Source organism: Podarcis tiliguerta (assembly GCF_965153285.1).
Source record: "Podarcis tiliguerta genome assembly, chromosome: 1".
In the NCBI taxonomy this organism is placed as follows: domain Eukaryota; kingdom Metazoa; phylum Chordata; class Lepidosauria; order Squamata; family Lacertidae; genus Podarcis; species Podarcis tiliguerta.
In genome coordinates, this window is record NC_139534.1 from 10,493,835 (window position 1) to 10,513,892 (window position 20,058).

The following is a 20,058-nucleotide window of genomic DNA, read 5'->3' on the forward strand; positions in this document are numbered from 1 at the left end:
TGCTGCCGCCGCGCCGCACAAGCACAATTTCTGTTCTCATCCTGAAGCAAAGTTCTTAACCCAAGGTATTATTTCTGGGTTAGTGGAGTCTGTAACCTGAAGCGTATGTAACCTGAAGCGTATGTAACCCGAGGTACCACTGTACTTGGACAGTTAAAAGGAGACATATCTGCTATGCAACTTTGTTGTTGTTTAGTCGTTTAGTCGTGTCCGACTCTTCGTGACCCCCTGGACCAGAGCACGCCAGGCACTCCTGTCTTCCACTGCCTCCCTCAGTTTGGTCAGACTCATGTTTGTAGCTTGAGTCTGACCAAACTGCGGGAGGCAGTGAAAGACAGAAGTGCCTGGCGTGCTCTGGGTCACGAAGAGTCGGACACTATGCAACTAAACCCCTTCAAATCTGTATACTCTGCAGAATTCTTGATAATTATCCTTTCTCCCTTTAAAAATCAAAGGGTGTACAATTATTCTTTTAAACATCCTGGTCTTTAAAGCGCTTACATATAAAATAATTCACACTCCTTTCACTAGGAGGGTTTAAATAAGACTCGTGGAATCGGGACGCAGTTTCAGACCACCTGGAGTCTGGGTTCCTATTCTACATACTGGGTGCTCTTCCAGCAGAGGGACGCAGCAGTGGTGTTTTCGGGAAAATTCATTTCTGGGAAAGAAACGGGACGACATCAGGAACGTTGCACATCTGATATGACCTCATCCGGTCTGTTCTCGTCCTGGGCTCTCTTTGAACGCCACCGCCCTGCCCCCCGCGCCGTCCATTCAAGCCTCAGAGAAAGTTTCTTTCAACTTTTCAGCAGAGGAATCCCACCGCCCGAGAGCCGCCCACATTCCTCCCCGCCCCCGAGAGCCCTTTTATCTTCCCAGCCAATCGTAAGCAGAGCTGCGGAGACAACAGACCGCGCCATTGGCAGGGGCTGGGGTTGCGTGGCCCCGCCCACCGCTCGGTTTGTGAATGGGGAAGGGGCGGCGTTCCATAAATGCGTCCTTTCCCTTTTCTGCCGCTCCCCCGCCTCCTCCTCATTTTGCAAGGCGCGTTCCATCGGCCGCTCCAGCCGCCGGAGAGACGGCTTGCATCTGCCAAGCGCGGGGGCGCCGGCGGGATCTGTTCGGCTGCCTCTTAAACCCGGGTGTCGAGAGCGTGCGAAGAAGCAGCCGAGTCAGCGCGGGGCGGAGGAACCACGCAGTAATTGGATTTTTAAAAAATTACTGAAAAGCCCCTGGAGTAAAATGCGCGGATCAAGCGGGAGAAGCAATCGTAATCCGTTTAACTCTGAAGCCTAAAATCCCAGGCATTTTTTTTTTTTTAAAGGAACGGAGAGCAAGCGAAATTGCCACGGAGGGACTTTCTCAAGGACTTGTTCTTCCGCACCCAACGCCTCCAAGGAAACTTTTTTTTATATAAAAAAGAAGAAAAACCCCATGGACTGATTTCGCGCGGCGGGGAAAAAGACTCGAGCCCTTGCGATTTCGTTGGGAACCAGGTACTTTTGGGACAAACCGAGGCGTGTGTTTTGAGTGTTGGGAAGACCCGTTCCGGAGGCGAGGCAAACGCGGAGAGGCTTCCCGGTCCTGGCTGCTCCGCAGACGGATCCCTGCACAGCCCTTTGGCGAGCCATCAACGGGAGAGCCGGCTGAGCGAGCGATCCGCCCCTCCCGCCTCCCCCACCCGAGAGCAGGCGGCTGCAAGAGCGAGCCAGCCCCGCCGCCTGACCCCTTTTGCAGCTCGCCCCGTTGGAGGAAAGTCGCGGAGGTCCGGCGGCTCTTGCCTTGGGAGCCCCGCGGCGCCAGGCTGCGCAGACCTCCCAGGTGCTCCGCGCTTCTCTCCCGGGTGCGCGCGTGTTCGGCTGCCCGCCGCTGCGCCGGATCATGGGCCGGGGAGCGTCGTGCGGGAGGCGGGCGGCGCCCCTTCCTCCTCCTGCCGCGGGCCTGTGGGCCTTGGCTTGGTGCGCCCTGGTCTGGGGTCTCCCTCGGGGCGCCGGCGCGCAGCCTTACCAGGGCGAGAAGGGCATCTCGGTGCCGGACCACGGCTTCTGCCAGCCCATCTCCATCCCTCTGTGCACGGACATCGCCTACAACCAGACCATCTTGCCCAACCTGCTGGGCCACACGAGCCAGGAGGACGCGGGCCTGGAGGTGCACCAGTTCTACCCGCTGGTGAAAGTGCAGTGCTCGCCCGAGCTGCGCTTCTTCCTGTGCTCCATGTACGCGCCCGTCTGCACCGTCCTGGAGCGGGCCATCCCGCCGTGCCGCTCGCTCTGCGAGAGGGCGCGCCAGGGCTGCGAGGCCCTCATGAACAAGTTCGGCTTCCAGTGGCCCGAGCGCCTCCGCTGCGAAAACTTCCCCGTCCAGGGCGCCGACGAGATCTGCGTGGGCCAAAACACCTCGGACACCTCGGGGGGGACGGGCGGCGCCCCCGGGGGCGGCTACCCCCCCGCCGCCGCCGCCTCGCCCACTCCCCCTCTGCCCGACCCCCCGTCGCACCCTCTGCCCCCCTCCAGCTCCGCCTTCTCCTGCCCCCGCCAGCTCAAGGTGCCCCCTTACCTGGGCTACCGCTTCCTGGGCGAGAGGGACTGTGGCGCCCCCTGTGAGCCGGGCCTGCCCCACGGGCTGATGTACTTCAAAGAGGCGGAAGTCCGCTTTGCCCGCCTGCTGGTGGGCATCTGGTCCGTGCTGTGTTGCGCCTCCACCCTCTTCACCGTGCTGACCTACCTAGTGGACATGCGGCGCTTCAGCTACCCGGAGAGACCCATCATCTTCCTCTCGGGATGCTACTTCATGGTGGCCGTGGCGTACGTGGCCGGCTTCGTCCTGGAAGACAAGGTGGTGTGCGTGGAACGCTTCTCTGAGGACGGCTACCGCACGGTGGTGCAAGGGACCAAGAAGGAGGGCTGCACCATCCTTTTCATGATCCTCTACTTCTTCGGCATGGCCAGTTCTATCTGGTGGGTCATCCTCTCGCTCACCTGGTTCCTGGCGGCCGGGATGAAGTGGGGCCACGAAGCCATTGAGGCCAACTCCCAATACTTCCACTTGGCCGCCTGGGCTGTGCCGGCCATCAAGACCATCACCATCCTGGCCATGGGGCAGGTGGATGGAGATGTCCTCAGTGGCGTCTGCTACGTGGGCATCTACAGCGTGGACGCCCTGCGGGGCTTCGTCCTGGCTCCGCTCTTCGTCTACCTCTTCATCGGCACCTCCTTCCTGCTGGCCGGCTTTGTGTCTCTCTTCCGGATCAGGACCATCATGAAGCACGATGGCACCAAGACTGAGAAGCTGGAGAAGTTGATGGTGAGGATTGGGGTCTTCAGCGTCCTCTACACGGTGCCGGCCACCATTGTGCTGGCCTGCTACTTCTACGAACAGGCCTTCCGGGACACCTGGGAGAGCACCTGGCTCCTGCAGACCTGCAACAGCTACGCCATTCCTTGCCCTGCCAACGTGGCCCCCATGAGCCCCGACTTCACGGTCTTTGTCATCAAGTACCTCATGACCATGGTTGTAGGCATCACCACCGGCTTCTGGATTTGGACGGGCAAGACCCTCCAGTCCTGGCGCCGTTTCTACCACAGACTCAGCACCGGGAGCAAAGGGGAGACGGCTGTATGAGCCTCTTCCGCTACTCGCACCCGTCCCAGGCAGGCTGTCTCCCCAAAGCTGCCCTCTTGCTTCTTGTGGAGAAGACTTGATTATAGAAGGAAAGAGGGAACTGGTGAGACGCCTGCTTGTTTTCCTTCAAACTCTGCCTCTTCTTCTTGCCACCGCAAAGATAAAGATGGTTGCTGGCTTGTTTCGCCTTGCAGGCTGGCCAAGTTGAAGAGTTGAAGATTAAGTGTCCTTCTTAAGACTGCTCCTCGGGACAGTAAATTTCTTAAACCTGTGAGAATTTCTTTACTTCCCATCCTTATTTTTTTTAAAAAAAAGTGCTGCAGTATCTGTTCAAAGGGAAATGTTGGGATTGTGCCAAGGATAGAAGCTGGGGAGACAGCATAGGAAGGGAAGAAAACCAATATATTTTCCCCCCCCCAAAAAAAAAAAATTAAATTGGTCACAATTGTGGATTTATTTGCTGTCAGATTGGAAGTTCCTAACTCTCCCACCCCAAATCCAGAGTCCTGATCCACAGCCTTTGTCATCTGCATCTGCCAGATTTTATTTTTCTCAGACAACGCTCCAAATTGGAAGTCTTGCTCCTTATACTTCTCTTTTGTGTGTCGTCTTTCTGCAAACTTCTTTAGGAATCTTCAGTTCCATCCTCTGCATGACTTACTCAGAAAGCCATCCCTTTAATTTCAAGACTCTTACTCCCAAGTAAGTATGTGCATGGGATTTTAGCATCCTATATAGACTTACTTGTGAGTAAGACCCCACTGGGTCTTCCTCCTGAGTAGACCCCTTTAGGATTTCCCTGTTGAGTTTCACTGACCTCTGTGAAACTTCTCTCCTGAGTTAATGCATGTTAAATAGGCTCTGCGGGAGAAAAATTCTCCTCTACTTCAGCTTTAAAGGTTTTCCCCCCAAATGAATCCCTGCTTTGGCAGAAGGCATCTTGCTGGGGTGGGGGAGGAGAGGAGCTTTTCTGTGTAGGATTCTGAAAAAAGAATTGACATGTTGATTTTCAGTAGAATGCGATTTACCCTCTTCCCTTTTGTTAGCGGAGACAAAAGAGAAACAAAAGTGTATTTCTCTGCGGCAAGGCATAAGCATGGGATCAGTTTTTTATGGGGAAACTTAACAAAGAATTTGTTGAGGTTCAGCCATGGAGCTCGCTGGCTCAGGCAGGTCCACATTCCTTTCATGAACACAAGAGGGAAGTTTCAGAAAGGTCTCCTGTTTAACTCAATCTGAGACTCTCACCCACTGTTGTTTGTTTTTTTAAAAATGGGAGTTTTAATTTGGAACACTTGACAAAACAGGCCACATCAAAATACGCAAAGCAGGCGGTTATTATATCTCTTGGTCACAAGGCTGCAGTTTCCTCTGCTAATTACAGAGATCACCCTTAAATACTGAAAAAGGGGGAAAGACTTTGAAACCGACAACTGCAGCAGAAAGATATTTATCAGCCCAGACCTAAATCCCGTTCTCTGTTCACGTGGTTTTAAAAGCCCGTTGAAATCAGTGTTATAGTTTCTTTCTTAAAAATCTAATTCTGTGCTGGGTTGTGGCCATTATTATGGGGAAATAGATTTTATCGGCAACGAGACTTTCAGTGCACTCCTGTCCATTTTTACGCTGGTATAAGTTCTGCTGGGTTCGCTGGGGCTTATTCTGTAGTGAATGTGTTAATTTTGTGTGCTTGGCCACCATCCAGCAAAAAGTTGTCGTAAGGCCACAAACCTGTGCACACATAACCAGGAAAAAAAAGTTCCACACAGTGGTGCTTACTTAGGATCCGAGTGGCCTGTAATTAATCATCTCTAACTTGAGTCCCATTGATGGGGAATGATGACATGTCCCAAACAGCTAATTTTTGGGGTTGTGCTGAAGCTGTTAAATGAATGGTAAACTGCAACTGCTGGTTTCTCTTCTTCCTAAACTGGGCAGTTCTTTAAAAAAAAAGCATAATAAATACATGTTCAGAGTCTGCCTTGCTGTATTCTGCGAGTAAGGAATACTTCTGAGTAGACCAGTATAGGGTGGTGCTGTCAGTCTCTTTCCTTGAACCTTGTTAAATAGAAAGTCTTCTGAAATAAGAAGGGAAAGGGTGTTTTCAGCACAGCATCATCACATGTGAAATTCTCCAGGCAGCCATTCATCGAAATAAATTAAGTTTTACTTCAGAAGCATTTCATGTTCCTTTCTGAAATGTTCCAGTGCTCTCAAGTCTCTTAAATTATGTTAAATTGACCTTTTCATAACATAGATAAATTAAGGGGTTTTCTATTTTTTAGCTTTCTGTGAACCTAAGGGGTTTGAATTTATTTTTGCTTGAAAGACTAATTGGAGAACTGCTTCCATTTCCCCTTCCTATGGCTGTAATAACTTTCTTCTTTATATGTATGAACGGAGATCCAAGTTTTTAAATGGTGGTGAGTCTGTGCAGGGGCGTAAGTGTTTGGGAATGAGGCAGCAAAAGAGAGAAAACCCCACCCCAGTAATTTTGCAGTATGTTTTGTCTCCCTGGTTCAGAGATCCTGGTTTGTTTTTTTAAGACAATAAGACCAGCTAAAAGTACAAGATGTATATTTTGTAAATCTGACATTTTGTAAGAATATATATATGTATTTATGTTTTTATTTACTTTTTTTGTCTTCAAATGGTCTGTGTAAGACCCATTCATATGTACAGAACACAAAAATAAATGGATTTTTAATACAATATAACTTTTTTTTTTTACAGTTCTATCTTAATTCTCATATTCTTTTCCCTTCCTCTTCTTTTTATTATTGGGTGTCTTAAATGCTTAATGTATGTGGCCTCAAACTGTGCATCATTCTTGCTAAGCATCATTCTCGCAGTTCAGTGTTGTGGCAATTGTTCCATCAGCTCAAGCTTTTTAGGCTTGCCAGATAATATTATTCCCTCTCTCTTCTGGGGGTTCTAAACTCTCCCAGAGCCAATTTTGGGTGGCTTGCAAGGAAATAGGGGAAACTTCTTGCATTAGCAAAAGCCCTTGTGTGGGTTTATGCCATTTGTATTTATTTAAAAATTACGACTAGATTGGGTCAGGCTGCACAATCCAGGATATTCAGGCCTGAGACTAAACTCAAATGATTTTGAAGAGGGCCAGCTTTTCAATAGGGTAGGTTAGAGCTAGCAGACTGCTTAGTGGTAATCTCTCTGAAGTCATAGAGGAATTCCTACCAAATAAGCATGCTGAGGACTTTGTGCTCATCTTTCAATTGATGTGTTTAGTAAAGGAATGGGCATCCTATGGCCCTCTGGATGGTGTTTGACTCCAGTTCCCATCAGCCCAAGGCAGCATGGCAGCAATAATAATAATAATAATAATTTATACCCCAGCCACTCTGGGCAGCTCCCAGCAGAATACAGTCGTACCTTAGATCCCGAACACCTTGCGAGTCAAACGTTTTTGCTCTCGAACACCACAAACCCGGAAGTGAGTGTTCCGGTTTGCGAACGTTCTTTGAAACCCAAACATCCGATGAGGCTTCCGATTGGCTGCAGGAGCTTCCTTCAGCCAATCGGAAGCCACGCCTTCGTTCCCGGACGTTTTGGAAGTCAGACGGCCTTGCGGAATGGATTCCGTTTGCCTTCCGAGGTACGACTTAAAAAACAATGAAACCTCAAACGTTAAAAACTTCCCTAAACAGTGGCCACAATTTATGGAAGTTGTAGTGCAGCAACATTTTGGAGAGCCACGGTTTCACATTTCAAGCCCACCTTTCCTGTAGAGAGCAGTTTAGCTTGGTAGAGCATGGGACTCCGAAATTTTGGAGTTGCGGGTTCAAGTCTCACATTGGGCAAAAGATTCCTGTATTGCAGGGGATTGAACTAGATTACCCTCTGGGTCCCGTCCAACTCTAAATTCTATGAAAGCAACTCCGTGAAGCAGGTAATGTTGAGAGTGACCTGCCCAGGGCATCGTGGCTGAATGGGGACTTCTTTCCGTCCCAGCTGAGGGCACAAAATGCTTTGCAGAAACAAACTTCATTCCTTTTTAAAACCAGTGGTTTTCCCAACAGTATTGTTGTTGTCGTTTAGTCGTGTCCAACACTTCGTGACACCATGGACCAGAGCACGCCAGGCACTCCTGTCTTCCGCTGCCTCCCACAGTTTGGTCAGACTCATGTTTGTAGCTTCGAGAACACTGTCCAACCATCTCGTCCTCTGTCATCCCCTTCTCCTTATGCCCTCCATCTTTCCCAACATCAGGGTCTTTTCCAGGGAGTCTTCTCTTCTCATGAGATGGCCAAAGTATTGGAGCCTCAGCTTCAGGATCTGTCCTTCCAGTGAGCACTCAGGGCTGATTTCCTTCAGAATGGATCGGTTTGATCTTCTTGCAGTCCATGGGACTCTCAAGAGTCTCCTTCAGCACCAGAATTCAAAAGCATCAATTCTTCAGCAATCAGCCTTCTTTATGGTCCAGCTCTCACTTCCATACATCACTACTGGGAAAACCATGGCTTTAACTATACGGCCCTTTTTTGGTAAGGTGATGTCTCTGCTTTTTAAGATGCTGTCTAGGTTTGTCATTGCTTTTCTCCCAAGGAGCAGGCGTCTTTTAATTTCGTGACTGCTGTCACCATCTGCAGTGATCATGGAGCCCAAGAAAGTAAAATCTCTCACTGCCTCAAAGTAAAATCTCTCACTGACCAACAGTATACCTTCAGTTAATCCTTTCCATATTGATTTGCAGAATTTATATGCTTTCATGTAACATAAACGTCTCCAGGTGGCTTAACAGTAAGAAAACAATTTAAGTTCAAAATAAGATTCAAAACAAAAGCAACTTAACTGTAACAAAAGCAAAACTCGGTTGCACCCAAACAAAAACACATTTAAAGACTATAACCATATTGTCTGCCATTGGAAACCTGCAAGTTGCAAAGCATTCTGGGACTCGCTGTTTGTGACATGCTCAGCCATTGGGCAATTCTGTCACAATCTGACACTTAGGGCTAAATCAAGCACACAGAGCCTAGGACTTGCCGATCAGAAGGTCGGCAGTTCGAATCCCCACGATGGGGTGAGCTCCCGTTGCTCGGTCCCTGCTCCTGCCCTCCTAGCAGTTCGAAAGCACACCAGTGCAAGTAGATAAATAGGTACTCCTCCGGCGGGAAGGTAAATGGCGTTTCCGTGCGCTGCTCTGGTTCGCCAGAAGCGGCTTAGTCATGCTGGGCACATGACCCGGAAGCTGTACGCCGGCTCCCTCGGCCAATAAAGCAAGATGAGTGCCGCAACCCCAGAGTCGGTCACGACTGGACCTAATGGTCAGGGGTCCCTTTACCCTTTAGGTATGTAAAGGGTTATGCTGTTAATCCCAATGAACTCATTTTTTCACCTTTATCTAAGCTGGCATTTCAAATCACTATTTTGCTTGATAATAAGAGGACCTGTGCTTAACTTCCTATAAAAACATTGCTCCAAGAATTCTTGACATCAAATGTCATTTTGCTACATTAAAACATTTTATTAAACTCCAGTTTTAGACACTCTGCCTCTTTTCACAAGGCAATGATAAGTTTTATTCTTGCTCAGTATATTTCAAAAATGCATGTTTCATATCAGCTCCAGAATTTAGCTTAGAAACTTGACGTTCAGCTGCTGTTGCCGATTGGTCATTCCAGTGCATATCTTTATAAGCAGGGGAACAGTAATATTAAATACTGGCAGTGAATCCAACTAGATAAATGACATTTTCCAGCCTTCTCCTTCCCTAAGGTATCTGTCTCGCTATCTCACATTCATATTAGGGGTGTGTGTACCAGCCGCAAGATTCAACTTGTATCTGTAACTTTGGGAAGAAGCCCGATCTGTTTCAGAGCTGCTTTGTGTCTTTCCAATTCGCCTCCACGTTCAAGACGGAATTATCTCTGTTAAAAGCAACGCTCTGTTTCACCACCAGCACCCCATTCACTATAATGGGGAATTGAACCTTTTTGCTTTTCATCGAAGTGAATGTTGCAGGACTCCCACTATTCCCAGTCAACGTTGTCACTGGTCAAGGATGCATCACCTGACAGGCAGCACATTGGTTACCCCTAGTGTAGAGTGTGTTAGGTTGTGGTTTTTTGGGTTTTATTAAGGTGGGAATATTTGTGTGTTTATTTAGATCTGCACCCCACCTTCCAACCGCGTTATCAGCACAGCTTGCAATGAAAAATTTAAAAACACTTTCATATCCCTAATACCTTGAGCTACGGTCAGGAACTCCATGAAAGCAGCATCCAAATAAAGCAGATGAACAAAAGTTCAAAAGTCTGCACAAATAAAAAGGTCTTTGCTGGTGCCACACAAGGAGTGGAGGGCCTTCTTGGCGGTGGCACCCTCCCCGTGGAAGATCCTCCCATCAGATGTCAAGGAGATAAAGAACTACACAACTTTTAGAAACATCTGAAGGCAGCCCTGTATCAGGAAGTTTTAATGTTTGACATTTTATTATTTTTTATGTTCTGCTAGAAGCCGCCCAGAGCAGATGGGCGGGGTATTATTATTATTATTATTATTATTATTATTATTATTTATTATGTCTCTAGGACTGCTCCAAAGCCAGGAGGCCATCACTGTGATGGCCCTTTTCACCAGTAACCAACCACAGCACATTTGTGGCAGAGAAACTGGCAGGAGGGTAATGCCATGAGTTTTTTTTTGTTTCGTTTTGTTTAAAATCCACCGAGCTCATGTCTCTTGCATCAGTGTAAGCCAGTGTTGTCACGTTGGGTATACGTGTGTGTGGCTTTTAAAGGAAACTCTTGCTGTGTGGACACGCAGTTTTGCCGTGCGTAGAGAAAATTGGGGGTGGGAAACTGTGGAAAGAGTACGGCTTGGGTCCTACGCAACCATATGCGCTTAAATTCTGATTTCAAGGAGTACAGCCTAAGCGTACAGGAATGGGCTGTGCTGCTGCAATGACTAGGAGCAATTGTACGGAATAATCATAGAATTCATCTAATCCAACCCCTTGCAATGCAGGAATACTGTATGCCGCTTCCCATATGGGAATCGAACCTGCAACCTTGGCACCATGCTCAAACCAATGACCCGTTGAACTTGTTGGGACTCCTACGTCTATGTATAAGATTTGGTGGCACTTTTTTTATTAAGCACACTGCTTCTGTGTGAGGGCAAAATGTAGTCCGGATTATGGATTCCGTTGCACAGGAATCTGTCCCTCATGGCTCCACAGCCTGATTTTGATGCGGTGAAGGTCCTGTGTGAGTGTCTGGAGGTGGTTGGAGGATGGATGGCGGCTAACAGATTGAGGCTGAATCCTGATAAGACAGAAGTACTGTTTTCGGGGGACAGGAGGCGGGCAGGTGTGGAAGACTCCCTGGTCCTGAATGGGGTAACTGTGCCCCTGAAGGACCAGGTGTGCAGCCTAGGAGACATTCTGGACTCTCAGCTGTCCATGGAGGCACAGGTCAATTCTGTGTCCAGGGCAGCTGTCTACCAGCTCCATCTGGTACACAGGCTGAGACCCTACCTGCCCGTGGACTGTCTCACCAGAGTGGTGCATGCTCTAGTTATCTCTCGCTTGGACTACTGCAATGTGCTCTACGTGGGGCTACCTATGAAGGTGACCCGGAAACTACAACTAATCCAGAATGCTCCAGCTAGACTGGTGACTGGGAGCGGCCACCGAGACCATATAACACCAAAGACCTACACTGGCTTCCAGTATGTTTCCAAGCACAATTCAAAGTGTTGGTGCTGACCTTTAAAGCCCTAAACGGCCTCAGTCCAGTATACCTGAAGGAGCATCTCCACCTCCATTGTTCTGCCCGGACACTGAGGTCCAGCGCTGAGGGCCTTCTGGCAGTTCCCTCCCTGCGAGAAGCCAAGTTACAGGGAACCAGGCAGAGGGCCTTCTCAGTAGTGGCGCCCGCCCTGTGGAACGCCCTCCCACCAGATGTGAAAGAGAAGAATAACTACCAAACTTTTAGAAGACATCTGAAGGCAGCCCTGTTTAGGGAAGCTTTTAATGTTTAATAGGTTATTGTATTTTAGTGTTTTGTTGGAAGCCGCCCAGAGTGGCTGGGGAAACCCAGCCAGATGGGCGGGGTATAAATAATAAATTATTATTATTATTAGCAGGCCTTCCCCAAACAAACAGAAAATTTTGCCAATTTCAATAAGCACTGAGAAATAATATAATAATTTATACCCCACCCATCTGGCTGGGTTTTTCTGAAATCCACATTCTCCACAATAATTCTGACATCGTCTCTCAAAACACAAATCTAGGGCCAAAATTCAACCCTCCCCCCCACAGTTTAAACCGTACCAGAAAGCTGGTTTTTATATATTTAAATGCAGAAACACAGATGAAGTAGTCAGGGCTTACGAGGTTGACTTCTGACAAGTGTGAACCGACTCGTCTTGGTGTTGGGAAACAACCGACTTGCAACAGCTTGTTCAACCTGGGTGCCAAGCCCATGTCACAACTCAGTTTGATTATAGGTAGGTTTTTATTTGGTGTTAAGTGTTGCATGAAAACAAAAACAAGAACTGGGATCATAGCAAACATACCGATGTGAAGACCGGGGGTGGGGTGGGGGTGACAGAAAAATTAGGTTGGAGAGAATGACATGTCTCCCATCTCCATTTTTCTGGGGGTTTTCTAGGTTTAAACATCACTAAGCAAATGTACACAAGTGTGTCACAGTATGACTTGCCGAGATCAATCTTGTTTTAGTGTGAGTTTTACATATACAGTGGTACCTCAGGTTACATACGCTTCAGGTTACAGACTCCCCTAACCCAGAAATAGTACCTCAGGTTAAGAACTTTGTTTCAGGATGAGAACAGAAATCGTGCTCCGGTGGTGTGGCAGCAGTGGGAGGCCCCATTAGCTAAAGTGGTGCTTCAGGTTAAGAACAGTTTCAGGTTAAGAACGGACCTCCAGAACGAATTAAGTATGTAACCAGAGGTACCACTGTAGAAAATAGTTTTGAGCAGTGTCGGATTAACGTATAAGCTAAACAAGCTATAGCTTAGGGCCACACTCTCTTGGGGGCCCCAAAAAAATTAAAGGAAAAAAACCTGGATGTACATTTCCAAAATATAAGATAAAAAACAAATAAAATAAAACCCACATACAGCAAGAGTGTTTTGTGTTGTGTAGGCTCCTATGGTGTAAGTCATGGGCGCCGCCTGCTAGCCTAAAATATCACTGGTTTGCTCATTTCTTTATATAGGGTGCCTACATTCTGCATGGAATGGTTGCATGGGAACATGTGCAAATGGCTTTAGATACCTATTAGGTCCATAAATTACCATACAGCATGAAAAACAGCGATGATTTGTTGTTGACAAAGGACAGCTGGGCATATAAAGGGCCCCATTACCTTCAGTAGCTTAGGGCCTCATCAAACCTAAATCCGGTCTTGGGTTTGAGCAGAACTTACTTTGCAGAATCTTCTGGATTTCAAACTGCTATTGTTGCCTGCAAATAGACAAGGTGGTTGTGTTCTTTTTTTGGACGGGTTTATGATGGTAAATGGGACATGGGTGGCGCTATGGGTTAAACCACAGAGCCTAGGGCTCGCCGATCAGAAGGTCAGCAGTTTGAATCCCTGCGACGGGGTGAGCTCCCGTTGCTCGGTCCCTGCTCCTGCTAACCTAGCAGTTCGAAAGCACGTCAAAGTGCAAGTAGATAAATAAGTACCGCTCCGGTGGGAAGGTAAACAGCATTTCCGTGTGCTGCTCTGGTTCGCCAGAAGCGGCTTAGTCATGCTGGCCACATGACCCGGAAGCTGTACGCCGGCTCCCTCGGCCAATAAAGCGAGATGAGCGCCGCAACCCCAGAGTCGGTCACGACTGGACCTAATGATTAGGGGTCCCTTTACCTTTACTGATGGTAAAAAAGGGGGGTGTTCAAGCTTCGGGACCACACAGAATCATTCATTGGGCCTATTTTTGCAGAGCAAAACATCGACCCTCCCACCACAACTGGCAATGGCACAATTACAAAAACATTTTGATTTCAAATGCATGGTATATTACTCGAACCACTCGGGCTCACAAGCTTTCATAGTGACTCAGGATTGCCAGTAATTGAGTTGAAAAGGAACTGGGCTTGGAGACACACCAGGGTATTTCAGAAGCTCTGTTCGTTTTCGTAAAACGTACACAGAAATTCTTAGAAAAAGATGCAAGACTAGGGCACTCTCACCAAACGACGATTCTCTCCTTGCTGCGCTATCCAAATGTCATTGAGCCCAGACAAGGGGCAATTAACTTCTAGTCATCCTTCAAGGAATTTAAAGCAGCGTCTTGCCAGCAGCCAAGCATGTCACTCGTACGAAGGTCAGAAAAGTTCGTGCCTGCTGGGCCATGGTGCTGGGAACAATCTGGCAGCCAGCAGTGGAATGCCATCATCGCTTTAATGCCCTCTCATGGGAGAACACAAATCAACTACATCAGCCAGCATTCTGTAAACCAAACCCTCTTGCCTCCCAGCAGTGGTCAGTTGAATATTTATACAGTGGTACCTTGGTTCTCCTGGCAAATAGAAGGGGAAGAAAGGGAAGTAGTGAGAGATTTTACTTTCTTGGGCTCCATGATCACTGCAGATGGTGACTGCAGTCACGAAATTAAAAGACGCCTGCTTCTTGGGAGAAAAGCGATGACAAACCTAGACAGCATCTTAAAAAGTAGAGACATCACCTTGCCAACAAAGGTCCGTATAGTTCAAGCTATGGTTTTCCCAGTAGTGATGTATGGAAGTGAGAGATGGACCATCAAGAAGGCTGATCGCCAAAGAATTGATGCCTTTGAATTCTGGTGCTGGAGGAGACTCTTGAGAGTCCCATGGACTGCAAGAAGATCAAACCTATCCATTCTTAAGGATATCAGCCCTGAATGCTCACTGGAAGGACAGATCCTGAAGCTGAGGCTCCAATACTTTGGCCACCTCATGAGAAGAGAAGACTCCCTGGAAAAGACCCTGATGTTGGGAAAGATGGAGGGCACAAGGAGAAGGGGACGACAGAGGACGAGATGGTTGGGCAGTGTTCTCGAAGCTACCAGCATGAGTTTGACCAAACTGTGGGAGGCAGTGGAAGACAGGAGTGCCTGGCGTGCTCCGGTCCATGGGGTCACGAAGAGTCGGACACGACTAAACGACTAAACAACAACAAAAAACTTGGTTCTCAAACGCCTCGGGACTCAAACAACTTGGAACCCAAACACTGCAAATCCGGTTTGCGAACGTTTTTGGAAGCCGAACGTGCTCTGTTTTGAGTGTTACACTTCCGTTTGGAGCGTTACGCTGAGGTCTGTCTGTCTTTGCTATTTATTTTGCGTTTTTGCTTTTGCAGCTCTTTTTTTTGTTTTTGCGACTGTGTGGAACCCAGTTCAGCTACTGATTGATTGTGTGGCTGCAATAAATTGTTTATTGCTTTCATTTTATGGATCAGTGGTCTGTAAAATAATTCATGTTAAATTGCTGCTTTAGGGGTTGTTTTTAAAAGTCTGGAACGGATCAATCCATTTTGCATTACTTTCTATGGGAAAGCGCGCCTTGGTTTTGGAACGCTTTGGTTTTGGAACGGACTTCCAGAATAGATTAAGTTTGAGAACCAAGGTGTTGTTGTTGTTTAGTCGTTTAGTCGTGTCCGACTCTTCGTGACCACATGACCACTGTACATATATACAGTGCTTTTTTCCTGGGGGTACGCAGGGGTACACATACCCCTAAACATTTTGTGAATCTATATTTGGTGTCATTGAGGGGCAATATTTCATAATACTTTCATAATTTCATTGAGGGCAGTATTTCCTCATAAGGAGGAAGATGAGAGTACCCCTAAACATTTTTTTTTAAGAAAACAAAAGCACTGCATTTATAAATCCTATAGATTGCAGACTATCCAAGTGTCATTTTTCAGGGACAGTCCTGGATTTACAGAAGCTGTCCCAGATTCTGATTTGATCCCAGAATGCCCCGCTTTTCCTTAGGACACCCCTATTTTTATCAGAGAGATGCTGGAGGGCATGAAAGGATGTCCCTATTTTCATTGGAGAAATGTTGGACGATATGGAGTTATCCGACCCGCCAAGCTATCTGAAGACAGCTCTGTATAGGGTTTTTAAAAAACATTTTATTATGTTTTTATATATCTTGGAAGAAGCCCAGAACAGCTGGGGCAACCCAGTGAGATGGGTAAGGTATAAATAGTAAAATTATTATTATTATGGAAAAAAAATGTCCCAGTTTTCATCGGAGATATTCTGGAGGGTATGGGGTTGTGCAGCCCAGCTTTAAAGTCTTCCACAAGCTCACAACCGTTCTGGTTCCAATTCTTTCCTCATTTGTTTTTGTGTTTTTACATCTACCTGGCAGTGGGCAAACGTTCATGTGAGGAGCCAAGCTGCCAGTCTCCAGATTGTCTCTGTGGAAGTTCAAAGGCTTTTTCCTTTTCTTTTTTTTCACTTAGGGAAGCTTACCATGAAAGCATCTACTTAACACATATTTTTGCTCTGAGGTTATCCTCTGCCTATATTCAAATCTGCGAGGATGAGGCCAAGAAACTCAAAGCTGGTGACCTATCTTCATAATAAAGCAAATATGACTGGGTTGTCCGCCGTAAAAACGTGCACATTCTCGTTTGAAGTTTACGCCACCCACACTTCTCTCGGCTTCTAATTGTCAATAGTCCCCCCCCCTTCCTTTCCTTTCTTTTCCCCCCCATACACATCAAAGCGTGTTCCTGGCCCAAAATCATCTTGTTTTTAAGAGAGTCTGAACTGGAGACAGTAAAATTGAACTGCTTCCCAAATGTTTGTCTAAACTTTGAACCAGATCAAGCGTCTTTCCATGGAGTCTGTCCAAGAATTCCTTGCACACCCTCCCTAACCCACAGCCGTCACAAGGAGAGCAGTAGCCAAAATTCCAGCATTGGTAAAAGAGAAAAGGGGTGGGTAGGTGGGAAAATCAATATAATAACCAGAAACACTCGCTTAAAATGCAGCTAAAGGTAAAGGTAAAGGTACCCCTGCCCGTACGGGCCAGTCTTGACAGACTCTAGGGTTGTGCGCCCATCTCACTCAAAGAGGCCAAGGGCCAGCGCTGTCCGAAGACACTTCCGGGTCACGTGGCCAGCGTGACATCGCTGCTCTGGCGAGCCAGAGCCGCACATGGAAACGCCGTTTACCTTCCCGCTAGTAAGCGGTCCCTATTTATCTACTTGCACCCGGGAGTGCTTTCGAACTGCTAGGTTGGCAGGCGCTGGGACCGAGCAGCGGGAGCGCACCCCGCCGCGGGGATTCGAACTGCCGACCTTACGATCGGCAAGCCCTAGGCACTGAGGCTTTAACCCACAGCACCACCTGTGTCCCCAAAATGCAGCTAGCTGCTAATTAAACATGGGTGCTCATCAGCACGGTTTCTTTGCATCTTGCTCTGCTTCTGAGATCTTTGCGTGTCAAGGTCCCCAATAATTCACACATCACACATCAATTTTGGTTTGGGTTTTTAGCACTATTTTGGCCACAACTTTATTTGAATACACCCAACTGAGTGGTTGCTTAGGCATTGGTTCCGACTATCTGTCCTTGCCCAGGGGACAGAACTGGACTTCCGGATTCCAGCGGAAGCCAGTGAGGGAAACAATTTTGGGGAGAAAATGAAGCTGGGCCTCAGTCCCTCACTTCTCACCCTCATGCTCCTGGTGGCCCAAGTCCGATGCCAGGGACAAGGACGAAAAGAATGGCAAGCCCCTGGATTCCTTTAACGGAATTCCCTTTCCGCACCACCATTGGAGGGGTAGGCACTTACCCCTCCACCAACCAATGTGAACCAATGCCTAACCACCAACCTTACAAGTTGTGACGATTTGCTACGCAGTAGGCAAAAACCAAATGGCCCCAGCCAATCAGCCAAATGGACAAAATTCCTACCAGGCCCCTGCCTCAAAGCAGACGACCCCATGACAGGCATAGCAAGGTCAAGCGAACACACCCACACCCCAATACAGGGAGGGTGGGCGGGTGATCCGATGCAAGCAGCCAAGAGGACGCTCAAAGTTGGGCGTCCAATATTTAAAACCTCTGACCCCTCCTTCAAAATTGGCAACAAGCAATTCTCCCCAGCGACCCAATTAACCCATTCACTGCCTGGGAATGGCTTGTATCCCCCACAGCAACACACGCTCTCTGCTAGGGAGAACACGTTTTATGAGCATGCTATTTTCCTTGGAATTTTTCATATTCTCGAAAAAGAAATAAGTGTAAAGCTGTGTGTGTGTGTGTGTGTGGTTTTTTTAAGGAGGGAGAAATGTATGTGCGTGCGCCCATACGCAAGTTCAAAGCCAGCTTTGATTACCAGAAGCAAAAGTCAGAATTCAGAAAGGCGAGCCCTCCTAAACGAAAGGATAGGTTGTTGTTTTTTAACGTAATCCGTGATGAAAAGAGATTTTTCAAAATTCTTTTTTTTTTTAAAGGCCTGGTAATGCTATCCTTCTTTCTTTGTAAATGTAGAAGTTTCAGGCAGCATTTCCTGTTCTTGTTTTATGAGCTGCGCATAGCAGCAGAACTGGCAGCCAGTAAAAGGGACGTCATTTGACACCCTTCGACATGTACACATAGCAGTCTGGAACTGAGAGGCATTTATGTGGGTGGATGAGAGGGGGGGAGAGACCCACTTTAGAGCACTTTTTTTTTTTTTTGGTTCATGTTGCTTCTCATTTTAACATCCACCCAGAATTTCCCCCGAAGGTTAGTAAAAGGAAATGTACCCCTCCGTTCTCATAAAGCGAATATATTCAGACGCAGAGGACAGAAATGCAAACTTTATCAGGACTCTGAAGGGGGTGAGGCAGTTTTGGATCCAACAATTACCGTATTTTTTGCTCTATAAGGCTCACCTTTTCCCTCCTAAAAAGTAAGGGGGAATGTGTGTGTGTCTTATGGAGCGAATGCAGGCTGCGCAGCTATCACAGAAGCCAGAACAGCAAGAGGGATTGCTGCTTTCACTGCGCAGCGATCCCTCTTGCTGTTCTGGCTTCTGAGATTCAGAATATTTTTTTTCTTGTTTTCCTCCTCCAAAAACTAGGTGCGTCTTGTGGTCTGGTGTGTATTATAGAGCGAAAAATACGGTACTTTCCCATCTCTGCGAGGATAATTCCTGGACCTGAATTCATTTCAGGAGGACCAAAGTCCAGAGGAAGAAGGGGACCATTTACCCAGCAAGTCCTTTGAATGGATGCATTTAATATTCGCCGAAAGCTATTGTAACCCTTTGGGAGCCCTCATGTTTGAACCTCGTGTGTGCATGTAGGTGAAATATACACGGAGTCGAGAGTAGATTTCTTGCTCTTTATTCAGCTCACAGTGGTGAGGAGGAATGGACGTTCCCCCACAATAGCTGCTTTATATACATTATTTAAACAATGATTGGCTAATTCCGGGATTCTCCTGTAGGCCAATCAGGTTGTGGATTCACTTCTACCTGGAGCTGGATTGGGTGGCTCCTGCAGACCAATCATACTGCTGCATTGTTCTAGGACCAATCAGACTGCTGCATTCTGAATCCTATTGTTCTAGGTCCAATCAGGCTGCTGCATTTTGGATCCTATTCAACTCAGTACATAACAGTAGCTCTTTAAACATCCCTCCTAGAGAGGAGCAGGAATCTTTGCTAAAGATAAACTGGGAGGTATCACTGAATGGGCCTGATCAGTACATAACTCAAGAAATGTAGATCCAAACTAAGCTAAAGAAAGATCTTCTTTCCTTGCAAGAAAAGAGGAAAAACAGAGGTGCATGGAAGCATTCATTATTATTAATACTGTAACCCATTCATAACTCAAAACTGAAGAGAGAAAAAGTCCTTAGTGCTATAGGTGCTGCAACAGATGGCAGAAATCGGGTCCTCCCTTAAAGAGGGCACGTATATATTAATACTAATAATTTATTTATACCCCACCCATCTGGCTGGGTTTCCCCAGCCACTCTGGGCAGCTTCCAACAAAACACTAAAATACAATAACCTATTAAACATTAAAAGCTTCCCTAAACAGGGCTGCCTTCAGATGTCTACTAAAAGTTTGGTAGTTATTTTTCTCTTTGACATCTGGTGGGAGGGCGTTCCACAGGGCAGGTGCCACTATCGAGAAGGCCCTCTGCCTGGTTCCCTGTAACCTGGCTTCTCGCAGCGAGGGAACCGCCAGAAGGCCCTCAGCACTGGACCTCAGTGTCCGGGCAGAACGATGAAGGTGGAGATGCTCCTTCAGGTATACTGGACGTATTGCGGTGAGACCTGGACAACCCTGTGTTGTGGGTGGGTACAATTGGTAAGCCACAACACCCGATTGATAGGTCCCTCAAAGCTGGGTACAACCTGGCCAATGGGACGCAGTCCAAATAGTTTGAGGGACCTATTTATGCCCATGCACGTGACCCAGAGCTCCCTCT

At 47.4% G+C, this 20,058-nt stretch overlaps 1 protein-coding gene across 1 annotated transcript; it reads left to right on the plus strand.

Moving 5' to 3' along the window:
• The first annotated feature begins 938 nt into the window (after positions 1–938).
• FZD7 (frizzled class receptor 7) lies at positions 939–6,336 on the plus strand. The gene has a single exon (XM_083403553.1). It carries the CDS (start codon positions 1,885–1,887, stop codon positions 3,622–3,624), a length of 1,740 nt encoding a protein of 579 aa, XP_083259679.1. The 5' UTR covers positions 939–1,884; the 3' UTR covers positions 3,625–6,336.
• Positions 6,337–20,058: the final 13,722 nt, after the last annotated feature.